The 13,387-nt window shown below is 45.0% G+C and overlaps 1 protein-coding gene across 1 annotated transcript; it reads left to right on the top strand.

Moving 5' to 3' along the window:
• Positions 1 to 1,376: 1,376 nt before the first annotated feature.
• On the top strand, positions 1,377 to 12,850 carry sae1 (SUMO1 activating enzyme subunit 1). Its single transcript, XM_084142886.1, has 9 exons — positions 1,377 to 1,598; positions 2,051 to 2,162; positions 4,692 to 4,865; positions 8,862 to 9,007; positions 9,129 to 9,231; positions 9,353 to 9,458; positions 11,187 to 11,331; positions 11,594 to 11,663; positions 12,411 to 12,850. Exons 1-9 carry the CDS (start codon positions 1,498 to 1,500, stop codon positions 12,501 to 12,503), a joined length of 1,050 nt encoding a protein of 349 aa, XP_083999012.1. The 5' UTR covers positions 1,377 to 1,497; the 3' UTR covers positions 12,504 to 12,850.
• The last annotated feature ends 537 nt before the right edge of the window (positions 12,851 to 13,387 follow it).

Genomic DNA, 13,387 nt, shown 5'->3' with positions numbered 1-13,387 from the left:
GCTGACTATGACGTTACTTTAGCTAATATGGTGACAACGATGTAGGCTGTGTGTAGCGGTTCGGCTTGGAAAGGTTTTTTCGCCTGGTCACATACAGCTGATGTGTTGTGCATTGAATTCCACAAGCGAAGGGAAGAGGTGAGAGGAGGAGAGCGCATAGATGCGAGAAGGAATACAACGTGGTTGCCATGAAAGTGAAATGTGTTCGCGCATGATCAGGGGTGTATTCATTTTGCCGATTCTGTTGAAAAATGTTTCTTAAACGGAAGCAAATGGAACAAAACGGGGATAAACATACCTGAATTTGTCCAATAGAAACTCTCGTTTGCAACTGTTGGACTAATGATTACACCCTATATCAGCAGGCAAGAGTGTGCAAGGCGGTATTGAATGTCACGTTCTTTCCATGTGTCACTGTCTGTCACCTCAAATTTGTCTCTCGACCTGTGTGCATCGACGTTGTAAACTGTCATTCATAGGCTAGGTTGTAGCAACCTCATGATGGGTATAGCAAACATTCTAATATCATGTAGTAGCCTAAACCTATCGCCGTTACATTGAACTGGGTGAATGGAATATGAATGACAGTCATCCAATATGCTGTAATAGAAATAAGGCCATGCTTATGAAAAAAAAAGAGTAGTGCAGAAGGTGTCATTTGCTGAGGTATTGAAGAGAGTAGTAGAGGAAGATGGATCCACCCTTACGGGAAAAGATTGCAGTCAGAGTGCAGTATAACCGCAAATACTGCATCCAAAATAACACTGTTTTTTTTACTGCAGTAATTTTGCAGTGTAACTGCAGTTCAACTGCAGTACACTGCAGTTATTCTGCAATTACTTTGTCCAAAATACCACAGTCGACTGCAGTTACTGCACTTATACTGCAGTTTCAAAACTGCAATCTTTTTTTGTAAGGGCAGGGTGAGGGATCCTAAGAGGATCCCTGTGAGTAGGACGAGGTCAATAGAGAGTGAGAGGAATAACATGTGCTTCAGTAAGGTTGTTTTTTTGGCGTTCATAGCCATGGTTGTCAACTGTACCGCAGGAATGGAATGTAAATCACAGAGGATAGATATTGTGGTGGCAGCTGTAGAGAAGTACTTGGGCGTACAAGATTTTAATGCAGAAGAGTTACAAGGTGTTTTGACCAATAGTGTCCCGTACTCCCAGGCTGCTTGGCTGGTGTAGGATCAGAGAGGACCAAAGTAGTGGAATAGTGATGAGGTTTTAATGGGTGTAGGGTTAGTTGGTAGGTTAATTTTTTCACAAAGTGTAATGAATTGATACTACAGAATAGTAGGCTGATACACATCCAAGACAGTAGGTGGCGGCATGCATCTATAACATTTGTTAGCGGACCGCCATAATATCAAAGAAGAAGACAACGTCATCATCCAGCGTCCGTTCAAATCAGTGATAGCGGTACTCTCCCCGAATCTAAAAAGGGAAATATTAATCCCATTACTGTTAAACTAGACAAATAAACCAGTTTGAGATGATAGACATGATTGAGAAGGAGGAATCTATCATTAGCGAGGAAGAAGCGGCTCAGTATGACCGGCAGATCCGACTATGGGGTCTGGAAGCACAAAAGAGGTAGCTATTAGCTAACCAGCTAGCTAACGTCCATTGTCTTTGTAGCTAGATAACCTATTATGTCAGTACTAAATGCACATGCAATAAATGTAAAATTTGAACTATGCACACACTTGGCCATGATACACTAACTCTTTACAATGTTTCTCAATCCATTCCTGGGGTGCACAATTTTGCTTTGGCCCAGCGCTAACGCAGCTGGTTCAACTCACCAACTAGCCAGCTAATCACCAAACCCTTGAATCAGACATGTTCGTGCTGGGCTAAAACAAATGTGCATCCCCTGGGGTCCCACGGCATGAATGGATTGGAAAACACTGCAAATGTTGATGTTTGCATAATGTATCAATCTGCACGAAGCATGCATATTTTGTCTTGAAGGCTTTCCACCCCATATTGTATGATGGCGCCACATTGCTAATAAAGGTGTTGACCATCTGCTTCTGTTCCAGACTGCGGGGCTCTCGTGTGCTCCTGGTGGGGCTCAGGGGCCTGGGGGCTGAGGTGGCCAAAAATCTAATCCTGGCTGGAGTGAAGGGGCTGACCCTGCTGGACCACGAACAGGTACAGACCACAATACACAAACACAAAGGGGGGGGGGGGTTGAAGGCCTATTCACCACCATGGACTCTTCAAGTGCACCCTTTTAACAGCTGCTATATATATATATGATATGCTCTGGATAGCCCTGACTTTGGCCACCTTATTCTCTTTCACCCTTGTGGGCTATTCGAAAGACGTGGCTTCATGGTTCCCACCACAATTGCAACATGTCACATTTTCATCACTTTTATAACACATAATATTATATTTTCAACAACTAGGACATTTTGGCTTCTCCCTTCTGCAAACACTTGAAACATGACCAAAAGCTTTACAATGATCACCCTGCATTGGTCTTGGGATAAATGCTCTGACTCTGTAGTTAATATACCTTAACTGCACTTGAGTAGGGAAAGACTCCATATCAAAAAACAAAAGAACAGATAGACTCTTCACTTTTTCTTCATTCACCATACGATTAATCCGACGTGCATCAATCACTCCAGGAATATTTTTCATCTCTTCAACATCTACTTCCCACGAGACTCTAGATATAACCCCCTTGAGGTTTGCCCTGTTCCTAAGAGACACACACAACACTTCAAACTTATCAAATCGGGTGATACGCAACACACGTTTCTTCTGATCCTCAGATGCACAAAAAAATCAAAACCAGCCCGCCTCTCGTGATCCTCACAGCCTTCACTCTACCCAGCACTCTCTCCACCAGTTCAAATCAAATGTTATTGGCCACATGCGCCGAATACAACAGGTGCAGACATTACAGTGAAATGCTTACTTACAGCCCTTAACCAACAGTGCATTTATTTTTAATAAAAAAGTAAAATAAAACCACAACAAAAAAGTGTTGAGAAAAAAAGAGCAGAAGTAAAATAAAATAACAGTAGGGAGGCTATATATACAGGGGGGTACCGGTGCAGAGTCAATGTGCAGGGGCACCGGCTAGTTGAGGTAGTTGAAGTAATATGTACATGTGGGTAGAGTTAAAGTGACTATGCATAAATAATTAACAGAGTAGCAGCAGTGTAAAAAGATGGGGTGGGGGGGCAGTGCAAATAGTCCGGGTAGCCATGATTAGCTGTTCAGGAGTCTTATGGCTTGGGGGTAGAAGCTGTTGAGAAGTCTTTTGGACCTAGACTTGGCACTCCGGTACCGCTTGCCGTGCGGTAGCAGAGAGAACAGTCTATGACTAGGGTGGCTGGAGTCTTTGACAATTTTGAGGGCCTTCCTCTGACACCGCCTGGTATAGAGGTCCTGGATGGCAGGAAGCTTGGCCCCAGTGATGTACTGGGCCATACGCACTACCCTCTGTAGTGCCTTGCGGTCGGAGGCCAAGCAGTTGACGTACCAGGTGGTGATGCAACCAGTCAGGATGCTCTCGATGGTGCAGCTGTAGAATTTTTTGAGGATCTGAGGACCCATGTCAAATCTTTTCAGTCTCCTGAGGGGGAATAGGCTTTGTTGTGCCCTCTTCACGACTGTCTTAGTGTGTTTGGACCATGATAGTTTGTTGGTGATGTGGACACCAAGGAACTTGAAGCTCTCAACCTGTTCCACTACAGCCCCGTCGATGAGAATGGGGGCGTGCTCAGTCCTCTTTTTTTCCCTGTAGTCTACAATCATCTCCTTTGTCTTGGTCACGTTGAGGGAGAGGTTGTTATCCTGGCACCACACGGCCAGGTCTCTGACCTCCTCCCTATAGGCTGTCTCATCGTTGTCAGTGATCAGGCCTACCACTGTTGTGTCGTCGGCAAACTTAATGATGGTGTTGGAGTCGTGCCTGGCCATGCAGTCATGGGTGAACAGGGAGTACAGGAGGGGACTGAGCACGCACCCCTGAGGGGCCCCCCTGTTGAGGATCAGTGTGGCAGATGTGTTGTTACCTACCCAGTTTGGATATCTCAAATGGATTCCTCAAGATTGGTAATTTGATCAGCTGCTCCTCATTTACAAACGGTATTCCTACTAGATACGAAGTGACATTCTCATCTCTGTACTCTACTTTGATCCGTTTTCCATTCTTTTGGACTATATTCCAATTCTCCTTGATTCTACCGCCATTAGATTCAGAATCCACTTCATCATTCGCTTCCGCCATCTTTTTTCCATCTGACCTCGCACTCGCTGCCATCTCTCCTCGGAAGCACTTCGTCCTGGTAACGGAGTTAGGTCAGAGGTACCCTAAAGTAGCAGGTGTAAAATAAACACCTGAAACTAGATCCACTACATACTGGTCTTGACGAGAAGGAAAAAAACTGTTGAGGGAGGTTCTCTTTTGCACTGTCCAACCAATCCAGTAAATGTGGAGGAGGAGTTAAGATGGAGTGTCGCCTTGTTAACGTCCAAAAGCGGAAGTCTTTCCATTCCCCCTGAAAACCGGAACATCCGGTTGTTGGGGACTCGGCAGAGGCTATGTGAGTGGGAACCTTCCCAAGTAGGCTAATGGTGGGTTGAAACACTGAGAAAATTGCAGGACAATAGAAATTAATGTTACAAACCACTAACTATTTCTGCTCCCTTTCTTCCCAGGTGACAGAGGAGTCATGCCGAGCCCAGTTTCTAATTCCAGTGACTGCTCAGGGCCAGAACCGAGCCCAGGCCTCCCTGGAGCGGGCCCAGTACCTCAACCCCATGGTGGAGGTGAAGGCAGACACAGACAGGGTGGAGACCAAACCAGACGAATTCTTCCTTCAATTTGAGGCAGTGAGTACAGTAGTGCAGGGCCGGCTTATTGTCAAGATTACTTTTTTAAATTATTTTTTGTTACCCTAAATGGCCACTAGGTGGTGCATTTACACCATACTTCTTACTACATGTGGTCCTCTGTAGCTCAACTGGTAGAGCACGGCGCTTGCAACGCCAAGGTAGTGGGTTCGATCCCCGGGACCACCCATACACAAAAATGTATGCACGCATGACTGTAAGTCGCTTTGGATAAAAGCGTCTGCTAAATGGCATATTATTATTATTATTATACATGTTGCTCTGGGCAGCAGACCAATGCCAGTGTAGCACCTGTTTTGCACAGATTTTCTTTCCTGCAGATTTAAGCTGTTTTTGACTGATGATGAGTTCCATTGCATGTAGTTGCACTTTGTTCACAAAAGGAATTTTTCTTTGTAGAACTTAGTGATAAGTGTTTTTCATTGGATATCCTTGTTAAAAGTGTACTTTGCGATTTTGGTAATTAAGCCCTTTATCTACTTCCCCAGAGTCAGATGAACTCATGGATACCATTTGTATGTCTCTGCATCCAATATGAAGGAAGTTAGAGGTAGTTTCGTGAGCCAATGCTAACTAGCGTTAGCGCAATGACTGGACGTCTATGGTATCTACTAGCATTCTAGCAGTTACCATAGAGTAGATACCATAGACGTCCAGTCATTGCGCTAACGCTAGTTAGCAATTTTCTTCAAACTGCACGTAGACATACAAATGCTATCCACAAGTTCATCTGACTCTGGGGAAGTAGATAAACGGCTTCATAATATGATGCATATACATATTATTTATACATTGACAGAGTGAGGGAATTGACAAGTGCCTGTAGGGGAAAAAAATTACAAAAAAATAAAGACCCTTGAGTTTGGAGATAAATACATTTATCTAACTTATGTCTGTACAGCTAACAAGTAGAAACTTCGCTTTTCTGTGGCGTTTAGTTCCAGACACTGCAAAGCAAGTTGTCTGATGTGCTCTGCTCTCAATCATATTAGTGGTGGGGTTTTAAAGAGTCTCCTCATCAGATACTCAGGGATTTTCGAAGCGCAAACAAGCCGCTTCCCCAGTCTGTCTGTGGCGGAGAAACGGCGGAAGCGTCCCGGGGGGAGTGCTAATGGAAGTTCAGGAGGAGGGGGAGGCGGAGTGGGCTTTGCTGTAGACTGCTAGCCTCTTTTATCTGCTAGCTATGGATATGTCTTGCCTGTGTGGTGCAGCACTGGGAAACTGGAACTGGTTTAAATTAGCTGGAATGCATGACAAGGAGCTGCTCTCTTTAGTCACTGTGTTTTGGGATTAATATGTCTGGATTATAGCTTTGATCCCGATAGAGTTTGCAGGTGTTTTTGTCTTTTTAGAGATATTTTGAGGCAACAATTCACACCCACAACAAACAAACAAACTCTCTCATTTACTTCACTCAGAATACTGGTATACTCTCCCTATTCTCACTCATGTACTTTCATTGAGTCTACAATAACCACTCATTCTCTGCATGTCTATCACTTCACTTCTCCCTTCACCTCCTACCAGACCCATTCTCCGTTAGGTTCCATTGTACAGATAAGCTATATAACCCCCCCTCCCTTTCCTCACTTCCTTCTTTTCACTCCCTCTCTCCCTCGCCTCTCAAACAATCCAGCTCAGTGTCCCTCTTCACAAAGCCCTTGCCGGAGGCCATCGAGAGGAGGCGCCCGAGCTGCACACCTCCTTCAAAGGGAGAGAGGCTCTGTGGACAGACAGACAGTACGGCTGGCCAGGCTGTTAAAAAGCCCTGTCCCCTCCGGCCTGCCAGTGCCATCACTCCCAGTTCCCACTCCCAGTTCCCACTGACAATCCCCTCTAATGAACTACACCAGCAGCAGTAGCCCAACATGTCCAGCCAGCGTCTCCCTTAGTGTCTGTCGCCAGTGCCACAACAGAAGGCTTGCCTTTTTGTAGCTGGCAACTAAAGCCAATAGGACTTCTATGGTAGTCTGTAAGGGTCCCCCTTCCCCCAAAATACCTTCTTCATATGGAGTTGAGGTGTGTGGTTCAAGGAAGATCTCCGGTCCATTTTTCAATCATCAAGCATGCACCCAGCTTTGATGAGTAGTCTATCAATCTTCATTAGCTAAGGGCAAAGCAATTAAAAACAACTTCAACCATGCAGTAACACGTCGATAAGATGCCCTTGGTAAAACACTGGAGCCTGTAGTGAACTCGATGCTGGCACCTCCCAACATTGCGGTACTTTGTGTTCCGGGAGGGACCAGCGTGTACCACTCACCCATGTCAGGGATGCCACAGACAGATGCCCGTCAACTGCCAGACAGACCCTTATCTCTAGCCAAGTGTGGAGTGTGCTGGGTTTGGTCTGGAGGATAAGATGGACCCAGCCCAAGGGTCAGTTGTTTATGAAGGCCAATTTTCTGTTCCCCACCCTGTTCAGAAAGAACACACTGGCCAAAACAAACTAGTCGATTCTTCGACTGAATAACAGATTTTGTTTACTTGAACATGTTTTGTGTCAAAAGGACGGGGCGTCTGTTGTAGAAGCTGGTGGGTGTGATGTTCAAGGAGGGTAACTAAAGGAGTAGGTTGTTGTTTAAGGATTGCTATGGTGGAATGTATCCAAAAGGTGCGTGTGCATGCGTGCGCGTCAATTCAGATTTAGGCCTACTTGTTCATCATCAAGTATTTTGTCATCATTCCCTGCAAGGTCTCTCAATGAAAATGTACTCTATATATACAAAAGTATGTTGACCTCCCCTTCAAATGATTGGATTCTGCTATTTCAGCCACACCCGTTGCTGACAGGTGTATAAAATCGAGAACATTTTACATTTACATTTTAGTCATTTAGCAGACGCTCTTATCCAGAGCGACTTACAGTTAGTGAGTGCATACATTTTCATACTTGCCCCCCGTGGGAATTGAACCCACAACCCTGGCGTTGCAAGCGCCATGCTCTACCAACTGAGCTACAAGGGCCCACAGACATGCAATCTCCATAGACAAACATTGACAGTAGAATGGCCTTACTGAAGAGCTCAGTGACTTACAACGTGGCACCGTCATAGGATGCCACCTTTCCAACAAGTCAGTTCGTCAAATTTCTGCCCTGCTAGAGCTGCCCGGGTTAACTGTAAGTGCTGTTATTGTGAAGTGGAAACGTCTAGGAGCAACAACGGCTCAGCTGCAAAGTGGTAGGCCACACAAGCTCACAGAACGGGACCGCCGAGTGCTGAAGCGTGTAGCTCGTAAAAATAGTCTGTCCTCAGTTGCAACGCTTACTACCGAGTTCCAAACTTCCTCTGGAAGCAACGTCAGCACGAATCTGGGTTTGGCGGAGGCCGGGAGAACGCTATCTGCCCCAATGCATAGTGCCAACGGTAAAGTTTGGTGGAGGAGGAATAATGGTCTGGGGCTGTTTTCCATGGTTCGGGCTAGGCCCCTTAGTTCCAGTGAAGGGAAATCTTAACGCTACAGCATACAATGACATTCTAGACGATTCTGTGCTTCCAACTTTGTGGCAACAGTTTGGGGAAGGCCCTTTCCTGTTTCAGCATGACAATGCCCCCGTGCACAAAGCGAGGTCCACTCAGAAATGGTTTATCAAGATTGGTGTCAAAGAACTGGCCTGCACAGAGCCATGACCTCAACCCCATAGAACACCTTTGGGATGAATTGGAACGCCGACTGCGAGCCATGCCTAATCGCCCAACATCAGTGCTCGACCTCACTAATGCTCTTGTGGCTGAATGGAAGCAAGTCCCCGCAGTAATGTTCCAACATCTAGTGGAAAGCCTTCCCAGAAGAGTGGAGGCTGTTATAGCAGCAAAGGGAGGACCAACTCCATATTAATGCCCATGATTTTGGAATGAGATGTTCGACGAGCAGGTGTCCACATACTTTTGGTCATGTGGTGTAGTGAGCACCATGGGAGTTGTAGTTTTAGCTGCTCTCTGACTTTGTCCTCCCGTCCCTTGTTCCTCTCAGGTGTGTCTGACAGGCTGCTCGAGGGATCTGATGGTGCGCGTGGACCAACTCTGTGCCCAGCACAACATCAAGGTCTTCTGTGGTGACGTCTTTGGTTACCACGGATACATGTTCTCCGACCTTGGCCAGGAGCACAACTATGTTGAGTAAGTGTCGCGTGAGTGTTGTGTGTGTGTGATTGTCGTGTGTCTGTTTAATTTACTTGTCTTGATTAATCATCAGTTATAGTTATGCTCATCTGTCCCTTGTTTTGATGCCCCCATCCAGGGAGAAGCCCAAAGTAGTCAAGCCCAAAACAGAGAAGTCCAATGATGGACCTGAGGCCAAGAAACCAAAGGTTGACCCCAATGAGACCACCATGATCAAAAAGGTGAGCGTAGTATAATAATAGCTCAATTATTGTTTTATCAATGTAATGAATGTTATCCTCCTCCACATCTAATGATGTCATGTTCCTTTCCCTTTGGCATCTCTCTATCCCTACTGAACAGACGGCCAGCTTCTGCTCCTTGAAAGTGGCTCTGGAAGTGGATTGGACAAATGAGAAGGCCAAGAGCAGCCTGAAGCGCACCCCCGTGGACTACTTCCTGCTACACGGTACCTGCACCTTACAATTCCACAAAGCCATTGGATATAAATATCTATTTGATAAAAGAGAGAGAGAACCGTAACTGGCTGCCATCACGTCTTTTTTATTTTGCCGTACGAAACAGTGACGCTATAGATTGATGCCCTCTACACATGTGAGCATCTGCAGCTCCATTGATATCGCCCACCACCATTCCTCCCTTCCTGTTTTGGTTGTTGTAGCATTGCACCCTGTTCCGTCTAGTCTGATTTGGTCCCTTTAATAGCCTTCAACTGGTTTCATAGACCCTCTTAACATGGCTCTGTTTCCATCACAGGCTCTCCATGGCCAGTCGTGTGTGACTTTAGAACAGAGAAACAAACAGCTAGCCACCACCCACCCACCCACGACACTACACGACACCCGCAAGGCTGCCTACTCTCTCCGGCCCCTGTTGTTGGCTAATATTAATGTAACAGCAGGAACGAAAGAAGCTGTTATTTTGTTTTGTTTTTGTCGTTTTCAGAGGTGTCTTACAGCATTTGGGTTTCTATAGTTAAGTCTAGACATAGTGGGATCTCTCGACTGAGCTGCTCTTGAGGAAGTGGTACTTCCTCTGTTACAGGCTGTGTTACAGCTCCTCTGTGTCCCAGGGGTCGGGGGTTAGCCTACTGTATGCAACCGTAACCCCTCCGGAGGAATGGAAGGCAGCACAGGCGTGGGGGCACAGGACTGTTTTCCCTCAACTTTGATTTAGTTAATGTAATTTGAATGTGTTGTTTTTGGTTAATCCCTGTTTGAATTTGATCAAGAATGTTCCAGACTGCTCTTTTAAGACAATGTTTACTGGTCTACTTTGCACAGATGTCTTTGTACACTTGCATATTGTGTTAGTCTGTGCCAGGTTTTGAGATAATTCTATGAAATTCAGTGGTTGAGAGAATATTTAGTTGATGGTGATGATTCATGTGATGATGGTGATTGATGTGGGGTTTTATATGCGTGCGTGTGTGCGAGGTGTCAGTCTAGTGGAAATAGCCGTGGGCGGACTGGGCTCCATGATGTGATTGATGGATAGCTAAAGAGAGGAAGTGATGACACCTGTTTTAACACTGAGGGGGCGAGGAGAGCTGCCAGGCTTAAAGAGGGGTTTAGAACCTAAAACGTCTCAGTGTGAACGGTACGTCCGTCTATCTCCTTTATTATTTGCCTTTTAGTAATATTCAGACTCCAAACCACATCCTCCTCATATTGACACATCTGCCCACGGTCTCACACCTAGTACTAGTGGTGCGTGCTGACAAGACAAGGACAAAAGTCATAGACGTCTGATCACGGCCTTGTCAAACTGATCAAAAACTGCTGTTCATTCAAAGCCATTATCAGATGAAGAGGTTCGTTGGCGCGACTGCCAGTCGTCTGTGGTACAACACAGATAAAGATCTGATTGCACACCGTCTCCACGGGATGATCAGTATGTAATTGGAAGTGTGTGTGTTTGTGTGTGTAAATTTTTTCTGTGAGTGGAAGTGAAGCTAGCCAACCAGTGTCATTCCAGCAACTGATAGAATCACAACCCCACCAACAATTCCTTAGTAACATATTCTGTGTTGTATGGAAAACGTAGCTCAGTATATGTAGCAACGTAACACATCAAATCAGAGCTTCATCTGTGTGTCTTCTGTGGTTTCCCGCACTTCTTCACCACTCGTTCTATTGTTCACTCTCTCTCTGTATTCCTCGCTTCTCTCCCACAGTACTGCTGAAGTTCCGTACAGACAAAGGTCGCGACCCCCACCCAGAAAGCTTTGAAGCAGACGCCACGCTCCTGAGACAGATCCGTGATGATGTCCTGGAGGCCATGGGGCTGAGTAGCGAGCTGCTGCCTCATGACTTCGTCAGGTGACTGGCTCAATTCAACCCAGATTTCACCACATGGTGCATCACTTGACAGCCGTTCAGATGTTAAGTTGGACTCTTTGTAGGGGTGTTGCATCTGCCAGTGATGGTAGTTCTTAGATGTATCAAAGATAATCTGTGACTGGCTGCTCCATTCTGAGCTATTTCAGTTTTTCAGAGTTAAGACAATTGTTAATTCATCCTTATGAACTCAAGAGTTTGTGTATTTCTGTTTGACAGTCATGTTGTTTTGTGTTGTCATCAGCTACTGCTTCTCTGAGATGGCCCCTGTGTGTGCTGTGGTGGGTGGCGTGCTGGGACAGGAGGTTGTCAAGGTTGGTTGTCAAGTTTATGTATTAGTTTTTAGTTTATTGACTTTTCATTAGTTGCTGTAACTTTAAATCATTCATACGCTACTGTCCATCCTGGCTCTTAACTAGTGTGAACCACAACCCATCATACTGTCTGCACCACATTTACTGTTGTGCAGCTTTCACTGGGGAGGAAAATAGCATGTTATATTTTGGGGAGGCAGAAAGCTAACCACTTGACAGCAGGCCACGCCACTTGATTCTGGGTCCAATCCAGAAATACCCACTGATATGTTTCAGTCCTGTGGGGCTTTTGGGGAGATTTAGGTGGTCAGTGTGTCTCTTTGGTGTGGCTGTTTTGGGTATGACCTGGGTATTGGAAAATAAGGGAAGTGTCACAGTCCTACCTGTATTTGAGAGTTGAGGAAGCCAGGTAAGAGGTAACGTCCGTCAGTACAGACAACCCTCTCAGCGGGATGATGGCACTGCGCCAGGCTGTCTGTCTCCATAATATGATGTAATGATGAAACTGGATAAAATTGCCTGCAACAGGCAGACATCGCACTGGGTGAAGTCAAGCGATCACCGATCACACAGCAGACAGTGCTCACGCAGTGGAGCGGACACTAGAGTGCATCCAATGGGAAAGCTGCTGATGCCTCCACAGCAAAGCTATCCTTATCTATTGTGGGCTAAGTTTGAGAGATGGTCAGGTTGTGTGTGTGTGTGTATGTTGTTGGCTGGTATTAACGTCTCTGTGTGTTTCTACAGGCTCTTTCCCAGAGAGATGCACCACACAAGAACTTCTTCTTCTTTGACGGTATGAAGGGCAGCGGGGTGGTGGACTACTTTGGTCCAAAGTGATCGACCATATTCCCACCAAAGGAGGTAGAGGTGTGTGCATGGGACAAGGAGGCCTACACTCACATACTCAGTAACAGTTTTGAGTGTTGTCATTCTTTTTTCCAGTCAGACTATTTATCAATGTGTAACCATTCACCTCAGCTGAAAGTTCAACAAGTGTTGCAATAGGCGAAAAGGATTTGTCATTGTACGTATCCTCTTTTTCATAACTACGCACGCAATACACCTACTAGACGGTTTTTCCAGCATACCTTTTGGAATTTCTATTTTTTTGTTGGCTGTTAGACTGTCCTTTTATGTTTCAAGCACACAGTGGGATTTTTACATTTTGTTATAAAAATATTGTGAACAAAATTTGTCTTTGAGGGGTTATTTGGAAATTCAAAGTAGTGAGTGGTGGAAAAAGTACCCATTTGTCATACTTGAGTAAAATAAAATATTTCTTAATAGAAAATTACTCAAGTAAAAAGGAAAGTCACCCAGTAAAATACTACTAGAGTAAAACTCTAAAAGTATTTGGTTTTAAATATACTTAAGTATTAAAAGTAAATGTAATTGCTAAAATATACATAAGTATCAAAAGTGGAAGTTAACGTATAAATCATTTAAAATTCCTTATATTTACCAACCAGATGGCATCATTTTCTTGTTTTTTAAATTTACGGATAGCTAGAGGCACGCTTCAACACTCAGACATCATTTACTAACGAAGCATGTGTTTAGTGAGTCCGCCAGATCAGAGGCAGTAGGGATGACCAGGGATGTTCTCTTGATGAGTGTGTAAATTCTTCCTGTCCTGCTAAGCATTCAAAATGTAATGACTACTTTTTAGTGTCAGGGAACATTTATGGAGTAAAAAGTGCATTATTTTCTTTAGTAATGTA

The sequence above is a fragment of the Coregonus lavaretus genome, assembly GCF_964263955.1.
Source record: "Coregonus lavaretus genome assembly, chromosome: 26".
In the NCBI taxonomy this organism is placed as follows: domain Eukaryota; kingdom Metazoa; phylum Chordata; class Actinopteri; order Salmoniformes; family Salmonidae; genus Coregonus; species Coregonus lavaretus.
This window is presented reverse-complemented; position numbering and strand designations above follow the sequence as displayed.